The following is a 12,515-nucleotide window of genomic DNA, read 5'->3' as shown; positions in this document are numbered from 1 at the left end:
TAGATATATATTGTTTACTTTTAGTCAGTGGGGTCTGAAATGGTCATATGGCCAAACTTATTAGTAATAGTTATCAGTGAGGTCTGAAATGGTCATATGGCCAAACTCATTATATATTATATATATATATATATATATATAGAGTCTATAAGAATCTATATGTATATTGTTTACTTTTAGTCAGTGGGGTCTGAAATGGTCATATGGCCAAACTCATTAGTAATATATACATTAGTAATATATATATATAGAGTCTATAAGAATCTATATGTATATTGTTTACTTTTAGTCAGTGGGGTCTGAAATGGTCATATGGCCAAACTCATTAGTAATATATACATTAGTAATATATATATATAGAGTCTATAAGAATCTATATGTATATTGTTTACTTTTAGTCAGTGGGGTCTGAAATGGTCATATGGCCAAACTCATTAGTAATATATACATTAGTAATATATATATATAGAGTCTATAAGAATCTATATGTATATTGTTTACTTTTAGTCAGTGGGGTCTGAAATGGTCATATGGCCAAACTCATTAGTAATATATACATTAGTAATATATATATATAGAGTCTATAAGAATCTATATGTATATTGTTTACTTTTAGTCAGTGGGGTCTGAAATGGTCATATGGCCAAACTCATTAGTAATATATACATTAGTAATATATATATATAGAGTCTATAAGAATCTATATGTATATTGTTTACTTTTAGTCAGTGGGGTCTGAAATGGTCATATGGCCAAACTCATTAGTAATATATACATTAGTAATATATATATATAGAGTCTATAAGAATCTATATGTATATTGTTTACTTTTAGTCAGTGGGGTCTGAAATGGTCATATGGCCAAACTCATTTGAAGAGGGCCGTGGTGTAGTGGTTAGTGCATCGGACAACTAACACAAAGGTTCCTGGTTCGATTCCCGTTTGGGATGAAAATTTCAGGAACTCAATTTTTGGCTCTCCCTTGACACCATCAGCGAGTATGGTCTTGAGGAAACGATGATAGTCCGTCGGAAGGGGACAATAAATGGTTGACCCGTGTTAAGAGAGAGCCATATCTCTTGCATGTTAAAGACACCCTTGTAGATTTCCAAAAAGAGTAGGCTAATGCCATTACAAGGCAGCACTCACACCTGCAAAGTGGAAAGGGATTAATATAAGTTGCAAAACTTGTTTCCCAATCCACTTTTAAATAAATATGTTTAAACTAAAGTGGGGTCTGAAATGGTCATATGGCCAAACTTATTAATAATACTTATAGATATATATTGTTTACTATTAGTCAGTGGGGTCTGAAATGGTCATATGGCCAAACTTATTAGTAATAGTTATATATGTATATATATATATATTGTTTACTTTTAGTCAGTGAGGTCTGAAATGGTCATATGGCCAAACTTATTAGTAATAGTTATATATATATATATATATATATATTGTTTACTTTTAGTCAGTGAGGTCTGAAATGGTCATATGGCCAAACTTATTAGTAATAGTTATATATATATATATATATTGTTTACTTTTAGTCAGTGAGGTCTGAAATGGTCATATGGCCAAACTTATTAGTAATAGTTATATATATATATATATATATATTGTTTACTTTTAGTCAGTGAGGTCTGAAATGGTCATATGGCCAAACTTATTAGTAATAGTTATATATATATATATATATTGTTTACTTTTAGTCAGTGAGGTCTGAAATGGTCATATGGCCAAACTCATTAGTAATAGTTATGTATATATTGTTTACTATACCTTTGCCATGGATTTGAGGACAGTTCTAATTTCTGACATCAGTTTATGGTGATTTGTCAGGATGTTTTTGATAGTTGTCACTTCTGTCTTAGTAGCATCCTACAATTAAAACATGTGTAAAATATTTACAGAAGTTGAATATAAATAATATATTAAAAACCAATTTTTCAGAAAATAATATCCACATCAATTTTCAAAGATATTGATAAGTAGCTACTTCCGGTTGAAATCAAAGCTACTATTGACAACCAATGATTTTGAGATTTGTGCATACTGATTAAAAAAATAATGTTTTATGTATACTTTTGTCTAAAATAAGGGAGATAATTGGTTACTTCTGGTTTAGCAAATGTCACTGCAAGTCTTTTATGATAGCTTTATTCAAATAGATTAAAAGAAAAATGATTTTATATATTTTTGGCTGAAAAAAAGGAGATAATTTTCTTCAACTTCAGGTTTAGAAAATGTCACTTCCAGTCTCATATAATAGCTGTATATACACAGATTTCAAAAATATATGGTTTATATATGCTTTTGTCTATAATAAAGGAGAAAAAATAGCTCCTAATGGTTTATTGATGGTCACATTTGGTCTAAATTATGATAGGTTTATATGTAGTTTTCCATGATACCATTGATATATATATATAAGTATTATACTAGATATATCCATTTCTTTCTTTAGTTCTGCTTTCTCCTGGTTTATTTTTTCTATTTATAGTATTACCCTATATATATATCTATAAGTATTACCCTAGATATATCCATTTCTTTCTTTAGTTCTGCTTTCTCCTGGTTTATTTTATCTATCTCACTTGCAATGTCAATGGTACAGGTTTCTAACCAGCTCTGAGAAATTCTATTGTCACCTGGTGGCTGAAAATATACAATAATTAGATGTTTAAATCTTAAATGTCATTCCTTCCATCTTCTGATTGGTCAATTTTTGCATTTATGGTTACTTAGAATTTAATGATGGTTGTTTTTCTTTCTCAAAACTTAAATCTTTCTTATAGAGTAGTATTAATGACCATAAATTAATTCACAATAACCTACAAGTGATGATGTATTTTTGGGCTATTTCATGGTAGCATGATTTTATTGGTGGAGAAAGCCAGAGTGTTCGGAGAAAACAACGTAACAGACCTTCGATACGGAAACTAACACCCCTAGTCAATTAAGGGTTTAAACTGACAACCCCAGTGTTGACTAGCTAGTGATAACAGTAGTTACTACTAAGACCACTCGGCCACTAAAGCCTCTGTGGACGATTTGGAAAATGAGTATCTGGTTAATGGTGGCCAATGAAGTATTGTTAGTACCTTAGTATTCATCAGAAGTATTTCCAGGTCTGTCACTGTACTGTGTGTAGATTCTGTGATTACACAACTTTCAATACATCTGAAAAAACAACAATTTATCTTGCTCAGTACTATCTTTACACAACTTTCAATACATCTGGAAAATAACATAATGTGACTTTCTAAGAATTTTTTTATTTTGAGTTTGTTTGTTTCAATTTTTCAAATGATGAAAATACTACTATTGAAAAGTAGAAGTATTCAAAACCTCAGATAATTTTATTTGTGTAGTCTACATTATCTATTTTGGCAGTGACCATTTCATTGATCATCTATTTTAGTACTGCACATTTCACTGTATAACAAAATTTGTAGTGAACATTTCATTGGATAATTATTACAATGCTGACCATTTCATTAGATATCTATTTTAGTAGAGATTAATTATTCATTTGATATCAAGGGCAAGTATTCCCGGACACAAGCTATGACTCACCTGTTTATAAGAGTTAGAAAGTTACTATCAGAAGCTACAGCCTCTGGTGTCCTCGTCCTGAGGGCCTCGAGATGGAGAATTCCCTGACACAAGCTTACAACTTCTGTACTACACTTCATTTCCTCCTAAAAAAAGTAAACATTGTCATTTTGAATTAGTGGAATATTGATATACCTGCAAAGTCTGATTACAAAATTGTATTCACAATTTTTCAATAACCGCATAGCAAATAATTTTGACTCACCACACCACATGAACTGACTTAATGACAAACTAGTACATTGCTGACTCCACCACTGACAGCACCCTTTATTTTCAAAGATATCGGACTGACACATTAATCTGATATTAATAGGTTTCACACGCAAAGAGGTTTGCTTGTTCATATCTTTAATTATTATATAAAATAAAAGTCAACGAAGCTCCATCAACTTGAAAGTAAGGCAAAGGCTGTCTTTAATCTTCCAAACAAGTATAGAGATGTTATTGTCCCTGGATTGTATTTATCAATCAAAGGTTTAAGAACTATTAGGACCAACTATATTTCTTTCAGTCTTCATATACTGTTAAAATCAGAAAATAAAAAAAACTGGTTTTCCTATACAACTTCATACTGTGATACCTCTAAAACTGATGAGATCACTTTAATTGGTTGGATAAATAACTTCTTTGGCTCTTTCTTCAGGAAATATTACTCTCACTTTGCTATACAGCTTTATAAATCAAGGGACTATAGGCTGTATCGAATTTTCCTTTATCATGAGGTCAGCTAGATTTATTAAATCTAAATGTTTTGACTGCATCATTTTTTCTCTTGTTATTCTATATCTAATGAAGATTACGAGATTAACAAACCTCAAATACATGCTTCCTGTAGATACTACATTCCTCAAACTGTTGCAAGACAAGATTTAATGACGGGTTGGCTCCAGCTGCCCACTTCAATCTTTGTATAATACTACTCTCTAACTGTGTGTAGTGAGTCTGACAGGTACCCAGACCTGATTCCTGACTTAACAAGCTCTGCATGCTCTAATAAAATACAAATTAAATAAAGGTCTGTAATATTACCCTTCACTGGTATACAATGAGTCTGACTGGTTTACAGATTACTATCTTAACTGCATACTCTAATACAATAGTGTTGATAAAAAGTTTGCATACATTTCTACATTATTACTGTATTTGAATAATATGTTCAAGCCATTGAAGTGTGTGTGTATGTGTGTTGCATTTTATATCAAAATAACAACAACACTTTACATTCAATTTTGATCTGACGTTTCCCTGCATAACATCTGGTATCCACACCAAGAAACTGTACCAGCACAAAACATAGGAGGATTAGTTCAGCAGCTACATATGATGTTTTTATATTTCATTTAATAGGAACAATTGACTTTATAAATAACAAAGTTTGTCATCCCTTAGTTGTACAGAATTTGTATTGGAATATCAGTTTTGGTCCATTTTTCTGATATTTTATAACAGTTTTAGCATAGTTCAACTTTTGCCCAACCACTGATACAGAAATTGTTTATGGAATTACAATTACTGAAGTGGGACCTACCTTTCTCATCTCAGACATAATAGTAGATCTATTCTGCATGCCCATTTGATTGAGATGTCGACCAGACTGAACAAAAACATCTTCATGTAACCACTGAAGTGTGACCTACCTTTCTCATCTCAGACATAATAGTAGATCTATTCTGCATGCCCATCTGATTGAGGTGTCGACCAGACTGTACAAACACATCTTCATGTAACCACTGACGTGTGACCTACCTTTCTCATCTCAGACATTATAGTAGATCTATTCTGCATGCCCATCTGATTGAGGTGTCGACCAGACTGTACAAACACATCTTCATGTAACCATTGAAGTCTGGCTAACTGTAACTGAGCTCTATGTAAGCTGGACTTCATCAGCTCCATGTTGGAGTCCAATCTCCTGCATTGTTAAAAGAATTTGTTTTTTCCACATTGTCATTGCAGTTTTTTTTTATCTTGTTGTCAAAACAGAAAACATTAAGTGACAAAATATATGACAGCCTAGCTGATGATTAAGGTGAACTTTTAGTGAGTAAACTTTTAAGAAAATATACATAGTAAACATGGATCTCTATGGGCACTTTCTTCTTGAATGTATATATTTTAAGCACAAGAGTGCACACGCTGAAATGTCTCGCCTTCTATACTAATCATTGATATTATGTTGATAGTCCGAAGTATAAAGCTAAGCTTTATTACAACTGTCACATAAACTTAACATTAACCATGATAACTAAACAAAGACCAATGAACCTTGAAAAAGAGGTCCAGGTCAGACGAACCATGCCAGGCAGACAGGTACAGCTAACAATGCTTCTATACAACATATATAGTTGACACATTACTTATAGTTTAAGAAAAATAGACCAAAACACAAAAACTAAACACTGTGCAATGAACCGTGAAAATGAGGTCACGGTTAAATAAAACCTGCTCGACTGACATAAAGATCATAAAATATTTTCATACACCAAATATAGTTGACCTATGGCATATATAGCATTAGATAAAAAGACCAAAACTCAAAAACTTAACTTTGACCACTGAACCGTGAAAATGAGGTCAAGGTCACATGACATCTGCCCGCTAAACATGTACACTTAACAATCATTCCATACAACAAATATAGTAGACCTATTGCATATGGTATGAGAAAAACAGACCAAAACACAAAAATTTAAGTATAACCACTGAACCATGAAAACGAGGTCAAGGTCAGATGACACCTGCCAGTTGGACATGTACACCTTACAGTCCTTCCATACACTGAATATACTAGCCCTATTGCTTATAGTATCTGAGATATGGACTTGACCACCAAAACTTAACCTTGTTCACTGATCCATGAAATAAGGTCGAGGTCAAGTGAAAACTGTCTGACAGACACGAGGACCTTGCAAGGTACACACATATCAAATATAGTTATCCTATTACTTATAATAATAGAGAATTCAACATTACATAAAATTTGAACTTTTTTTTCATGTGGTCACTGAACCATGAAAATGAGGTCAAGGACATTGGACATGTGACTGACGGAAACTTCGTAACATGAAGCATCTATATACAAAGTATGAAGCATCCAGGTCTTCCACCTTCTAAAATATAAAGCTTTTAAGAAGTGAGCTAACGCCGCCGCCGCCGTAGCCGCCGCCGGATCACTATCCCTATGTCGAGCTTTCTGCAACAAAAGTTGCAGGCTCGACAAAAATTATAAATTATTTCTGTTGCCATAGTAATAACAGGTGTAATGACATTCTTCCTCCATTGAAAGACAAATAATTTTAACATGAATTTAACCCGTAAGTTAATTACCTAGCTAAATCATGTCTCCTCCATGCTGAATCTAGTGAACTTGATAATGTACTAGCTTGTGTAAAATGCATGTGTTGAAATTGTCCATTTCTTAAACACACATCTACGGCTTTTTTACGTAGATCTTCTAAAGGTACTTTAGATTCCGCTCCAATGTCCTTTGTTTCAATCTCTGCAGTAACATCCACTCCTAAGGCATCGACAAATACACATAACATGTAGCCTAATATCTGTGAAGGGAAGCCAATAACCTGAAACAGAAAGAATAACAATCAGCAAAAATCTTTCTTTTAAACAAGAATGTGTCCAAAGTACATGGATGCCCCACTGGCACTATCATTTTCCATGTTCAATGGACCGTGAAATTGGGTAAAACAAGAATGTGTCTCCAGTACACGAATGCCCCACTCGCACTATCATTTTCTATGTTCAAAGGACCGTGTAATTGGGGTAAACCCTCTAATTTGGCATTAAAATTAAAAAGATCATATCATAGGGAACATGTATACTAAGTTTGAAGTCGATTGGACTTCAACTTCATCAAAAACTACCTTGACCAAAAACTTTAACCTGAAGCGGGACAGACGGACGGACGGACGAACGAACGGACGCACAGACCAGAAAACATAATGCCCCTCTACTATCGTAGGTGGGGCATAAAAATATAATTTGGCATTAAAATTAGAAGGATCATACCTTAGGGAACATGTGTACTAAGTTTCAAGTTGATTATACTTCAACTTAATCAAAAACTACCTTGACCAAAAACTTTAACCTGAAACTCACACTTTCATTTTCTATTTTCTACTATCGTAGGTGGGGCATAAAAAGATGATTAACTTTCATCATCATATATACAACAAGTAAGAAAAAAGTGTGCACATGCTGAAATGTCTGGACTGCTTTACTGAGCATTGGTTTTATGTTGAAAGTCTTAGAGATAAATGTTTTACTACAAGTATCGCATAAACTTAACATTTTTTAAGATCCATGACAATAAGGTCAAGGTCAGGTAAATAATGTCAGACAAACCAGACAGGTACACCTTACAATTATTCCATACACATACCAGTAAAAAAGTTGTCTTTACATTGTTTATGGTGACATTTTACCTGTTTCCTGACATATTCAGCTATAAATCTTTTTACTGGTCTAGCTAACTGGTCATCATCATAACAGTTGCCTCCGTCCATTCCTGCAAATATAAAATAAATAATACATACTGAAAAATATAACCCTCCTCACAAGAGTTGTTGTAATGGTTCTATATAATGTACTGAGCATGGTCTACTTTATCGGGTAATAAAACCATTAGTACATAAAAAACCCCTTTATGACTGTTTGTAAACATATAATTTATACTGTCCCCTCAAAATGAATTGTAATGTATCCTCACCATGAATTGTGATGGCTATAAACAGCATGATGAGCCTGGTATACATTCACATATTAAAGTAGTAAAACATTTCGGATCAAACTGAAAATAACTGCAACATTCTTAAAAGATAAATTCCACACACCAGCAAACTACTTTTAAATTGTACATTATACTAAAAGATCAAAGAGCTGAAGAGCTCTGAGGGGAAAGACGGCCATTGTTTCTTGTTTTTTGGAGGGGGTGTATCCTTTGATAGTCTACATACAATGAATGAACAAAATGACAGCTAGAACATGTATAAAGGTTGACAATATTGCAATCAATTGCTGTTTAATGTAATTTCGTTTCCTTAGTTAAGAATTCATCATGGAGTCAATTTGGACCAATGGAAGAGAATTGCACCTTCTCAATCACAACAATTGATTAAAGATAAAAGTTAATTATCTAAAATTCAACTGATTTCTATCATTTAACAACTACTACAATATTTTTTGAAATTTTAATAGTGTACCACTAAACTGCAGGCTAGGGTCATTCTCCATTTTTTGTGACAGTACTCTAAGATTTTTATTTTTTCTCTCAAATGCAGGTTGGATATATTTCGAATATTTCGAAATATAGATTTTTCCTGATTGTAAAAGAAATGTAAATAGTGTAAGGGGAGCTCAAAATAGGACAATTTCACAAGAAACAGAAAGAAAATGTGAGAAAAAGTGTATAAATTCAATGTGTTCATTTTTGTGTCTCCTTCTGATCAATCTCAGTAAGATTTTTGGGGGTTTCCAAACTTTAAAACAAAATGAATGACTTGAGGGGATGTCAATCTGGCCAACCACATAGGGGATTGACGGCTTGAAGCCGTCTTTCCCAGAAAAATACTGAGAGAAAAGTACTTCCGAGAAGAAAAATTCTTTACCTTGTAAGTTTGCAGCAAACTGTGTACACATGTGGAAAAACATCTGCATGGTCTGTAGACGTTTAATGAAGAAAAGACTTGAAAGATATCCTCTAGTGTTACTGGTAAAGGAAGAGAGCTACAATATCAAATAAAACATGTTATCGCTATTTTGTATATTTTTCCTTTGATCTTTTTGTGTGATAATTTTTCATATCATGCTACTCGCTTGAGATGGAAAATTATGGCTTGAAACTAAGGAGCCACGTGGCATTGCTAATGAAATTGACATGTAATTGACAACGTCTTCATAGGTAAAATAGCGATAAACAGATTATCATTGGTCATCTCAACAAGATTGCTTTTCTTGCTTTAGCCGTCGTTGAGATTACCAATGATAATCTATAATTATCGCTAGTTTACTAAATCAAGAAAAACTATACATTGGAATCTATTTTTTTGAGAATCATTTTTCTTTCGCTATATCATTGATTACATGTATATCAATCTGGACATGTGTTCATACAGTAGAGCCCTGGTCTTGTAGGGTTTGTTATATTCATTTGGACATTTGTTCTCTCACACCCAATTGAACCCTGATGTTAGGAGATTGTTGTTTATATCAATATGGACATACAGTCCCCTGTATCCTATACTCTGGACATAAAATATCTGAATTAATGCTTATATACTTTTTTCTAAGATACTATACAATGTTATGAAAAATGTTTTTGTCAGCCTACCCGACTATGATAACCGTAATGATATTTGTAATTTTCTCTACATGTAGTGTATGCAACATTCAACACAAGTAATTGATAGCTTGTTTTCTTACCTGCATGGACTTGCCTTCCCTGACAGCGTCCACCTTTCTCCAAACATCAGGAACCTGTAGACCATCAATGGCTTCCATCAGATCTGTAAACTCATCCTCTAGTCGAGTAAACAAACCATCAAATCCCATGAGTAACATCTGACCTGGTGACAACTCGGAGGAGTCACGGCCCTGGAGTAAATCTTGGTACTGTATCTGCATACGCTTCACTACTGTCATCATTTCCAAGTTATCATTCTGTAAAGGATGCATATAATAATCTGGTTTGTTGAATTACTATACATATGTAAAACCTGATCTCAATTGACCGAAACTATTTCTGTAAAAAAACAAAATTTGCCCTTAATCCAATTCTACCAGAGACAAATAGCTTTCAGTGTGGGTCATGACTGGCAAATATGACCATTTCTGGAACCCTTGCTCTGTACCCATGACAGCATTCATATATGTAAAACTTTGGTGTCTTAATGATGGGTCAATTCTAAGAATAAATTATGTAAACCCCTCCCCATTTTCCCTCCTGAACTTGTAACCTACCTCTATCCCCATAATAGCATTCCTGTGTAGAACTTCTAGCTGAGACACAATGGTGTCTAGAGGGTGAGTCATATCTGAGAACAACTTCTCTATCTCTTCCAAAGCCATACAAACTGTGGGTTCTTGGGCTTGAATTGCCTTTAGAGCTTCTGGGAGGATGATGGATCGAAAATTTACATTCAGTTCCTGTAAATAATATAATCATGTCTTAAGTAACTTAGAAATATTTTTAAATAACTTGAACTTCGAAACTATCTTCATTTTCTAAAAATAATTGTCTTGTAACTTGCTTACATATATTCAAGAAATTACCATACCCGTAGCCAGGGGGGTTCCGGACAAACCCCCCCCCCCCTTGAAAACAAATAATGACTGTTAAAGTCAACGTTCTGTTCGAATTGTGACTGTTAAAGTCGAGTTTTTGAGGCCAAATAAACCCCCCTCTGGAAATTCCTGGCTACGGACCTGATAACAGTAATGTATTTAAAGATTTGTGGGCATCAATTGATTTTTTTTAGTAAACAGATACAAAGTAGTAATCGTTAGAAAATTTGTGGTTATCAATGGGTGATTTGATGGTTGTGAATTGATTTTACCAGTCAAAGGACATTTGCAATCATCTGATTTAAAATTGATGCTATGAAAATCTTCAAATGTAAGACTGTTAATTAAAATCTATATTTTTTTTTACTCTATAAAGCTGTTTACAATGTTTCACCTCTAGCTTGAACAATTTTATATCATCAATTATGTAATTTATAACTTTTACACTTGCCACATGGCCCAATCCTCCCTCCCAGAAAACATTTGTGTGTTTTGATTTGCCTGACTGACCCAAATTTATAGAATCCAACCCCCACCTCTAAAATAAACAAATAGAAAGTCTTTAATTTTCTAAATCATTTGGTTCTAATTTTGTGCTATTTGTAAAAAAGTTTTTTTTTAAGACAGTAAACCTGATAAACAAACAACAGTATTTGAGCAACTGTTCAAAGAACTTCACAATGAAATCAATGAAAAAATTTATTAAGAAATGCAAAATTAAACACACCTTTCTCCTACCTCCTATTGTTTAAATATTCTTTCTTTACAAGCTTTTGGTCAACTACATGAGTCTCTCAACAAATATCTTATCTTTACAAAATATACACCTGCCACATGCCCCATTGTTAAATTACTGTATCTTTACAAAATTTTGGTCATCTTCATAATTTATGCAATAGATAATTGATTTTTGCAAAATATATATATATCATATAAATATTCTTAACATTACAAGATTTAATTATTAACAAATGTAAAGAGATACTACATTAAAAGTACATTTTGTAAATAAAATAACATTTCCACATTTTAACTTACCTGCAGAGCAATGTAAACATTATGTGTGGCCATCAATGCCCTGTGTAGAGAAGAGAAGTGGACCAGTTCTTGTACCAAAGTGTTGGCCATCAGGGTTTCTATAAAATGCATCACGTTACTGCTCATACTACAGAGTTCATCTAAAAACCAGTCTCCATCCCTTGATGTTAAGTCCATCAGTCTGTCTCCAGCACCTGGTGAATATACAAGTCATTCTTGAAACCCAATTCCATGACTTACAGTTGAAACCTTGTTGTGTTGAAAACTAAGATAAGTCAAGGTAAAAATCCTGTTTATTAAAGGCATTTTTAATTCTTATAAATTGAACTCAGTTGATTTAAATTCTCAGTTAAGAAGTTTATTTTGAAGTCCCCTCGAAGACAAATGAACCTAAATTTACCCAAAATTAGTGAAGGTAGTAGAAAATTTGGAAGGAAATTACTGTGCATCACAATAAGTTTCCTTATTAGTTTCAGATGCCTGATTGCAGTGTGGTCTAAGTAGTTAAACTGCTGTATCACTAGTCTATCAACACTAAGGTTGTGTGTTCAAATATGCATAAA

The 12,515-nt window shown here is 33.2% G+C and overlaps 1 protein-coding gene across 4 annotated transcripts in view; it reads right to left on the bottom strand.

Moving 5' to 3' along the window:
* LOC139487419 (serine/threonine-protein kinase SMG1-like) overlaps positions 1 to 12,515 on the bottom strand; it is a 156,601-nt gene that overhangs the window by 9,901 nt on the left and 134,185 nt on the right. For all 4 annotated transcript variants that reach the window (XM_071272179.1, XM_071272177.1, XM_071272180.1 and 1 more), the window contains 12 exons: positions 11,953 to 12,146; positions 10,591 to 10,776; positions 10,054 to 10,290; positions 9,240 to 9,357; positions 8,058 to 8,140; positions 6,946 to 7,196; positions 5,365 to 5,530; positions 4,432 to 4,608; positions 3,577 to 3,701; positions 3,102 to 3,180; positions 2,533 to 2,655; positions 1,780 to 1,878 (listed from right to left, as the gene is read on the bottom strand). In XM_071272179.1, the coding sequence (XP_071128280.1) occupies positions 1,780 to 1,878; positions 2,533 to 2,655; positions 3,102 to 3,180; positions 3,577 to 3,701; positions 4,432 to 4,608; positions 5,365 to 5,530; positions 6,946 to 7,196; positions 8,058 to 8,140; positions 9,240 to 9,357; positions 10,054 to 10,290; positions 10,591 to 10,776; positions 11,953 to 12,146 (1,838 nt within the window). The remainder of the gene's footprint in view (positions 1 to 1,779; positions 1,879 to 2,532; positions 2,656 to 3,101; positions 3,181 to 3,576; positions 3,702 to 4,431; positions 4,609 to 5,364; positions 5,531 to 6,945; positions 7,197 to 8,057; positions 8,141 to 9,239; positions 9,358 to 10,053; positions 10,291 to 10,590; positions 10,777 to 11,952; positions 12,147 to 12,515) is intronic.

The sequence above is a fragment of the Mytilus edulis genome, chromosome 9 (assembly GCF_963676685.1).
Source record: "Mytilus edulis chromosome 9, xbMytEdul2.2, whole genome shotgun sequence".
Taxonomy (NCBI): domain Eukaryota; kingdom Metazoa; phylum Mollusca; class Bivalvia; order Mytilida; family Mytilidae; genus Mytilus; species Mytilus edulis.
Note: the sequence above shows the minus strand (reverse complement) of the source record. Positions and strands in the feature narration are given on the sequence as shown.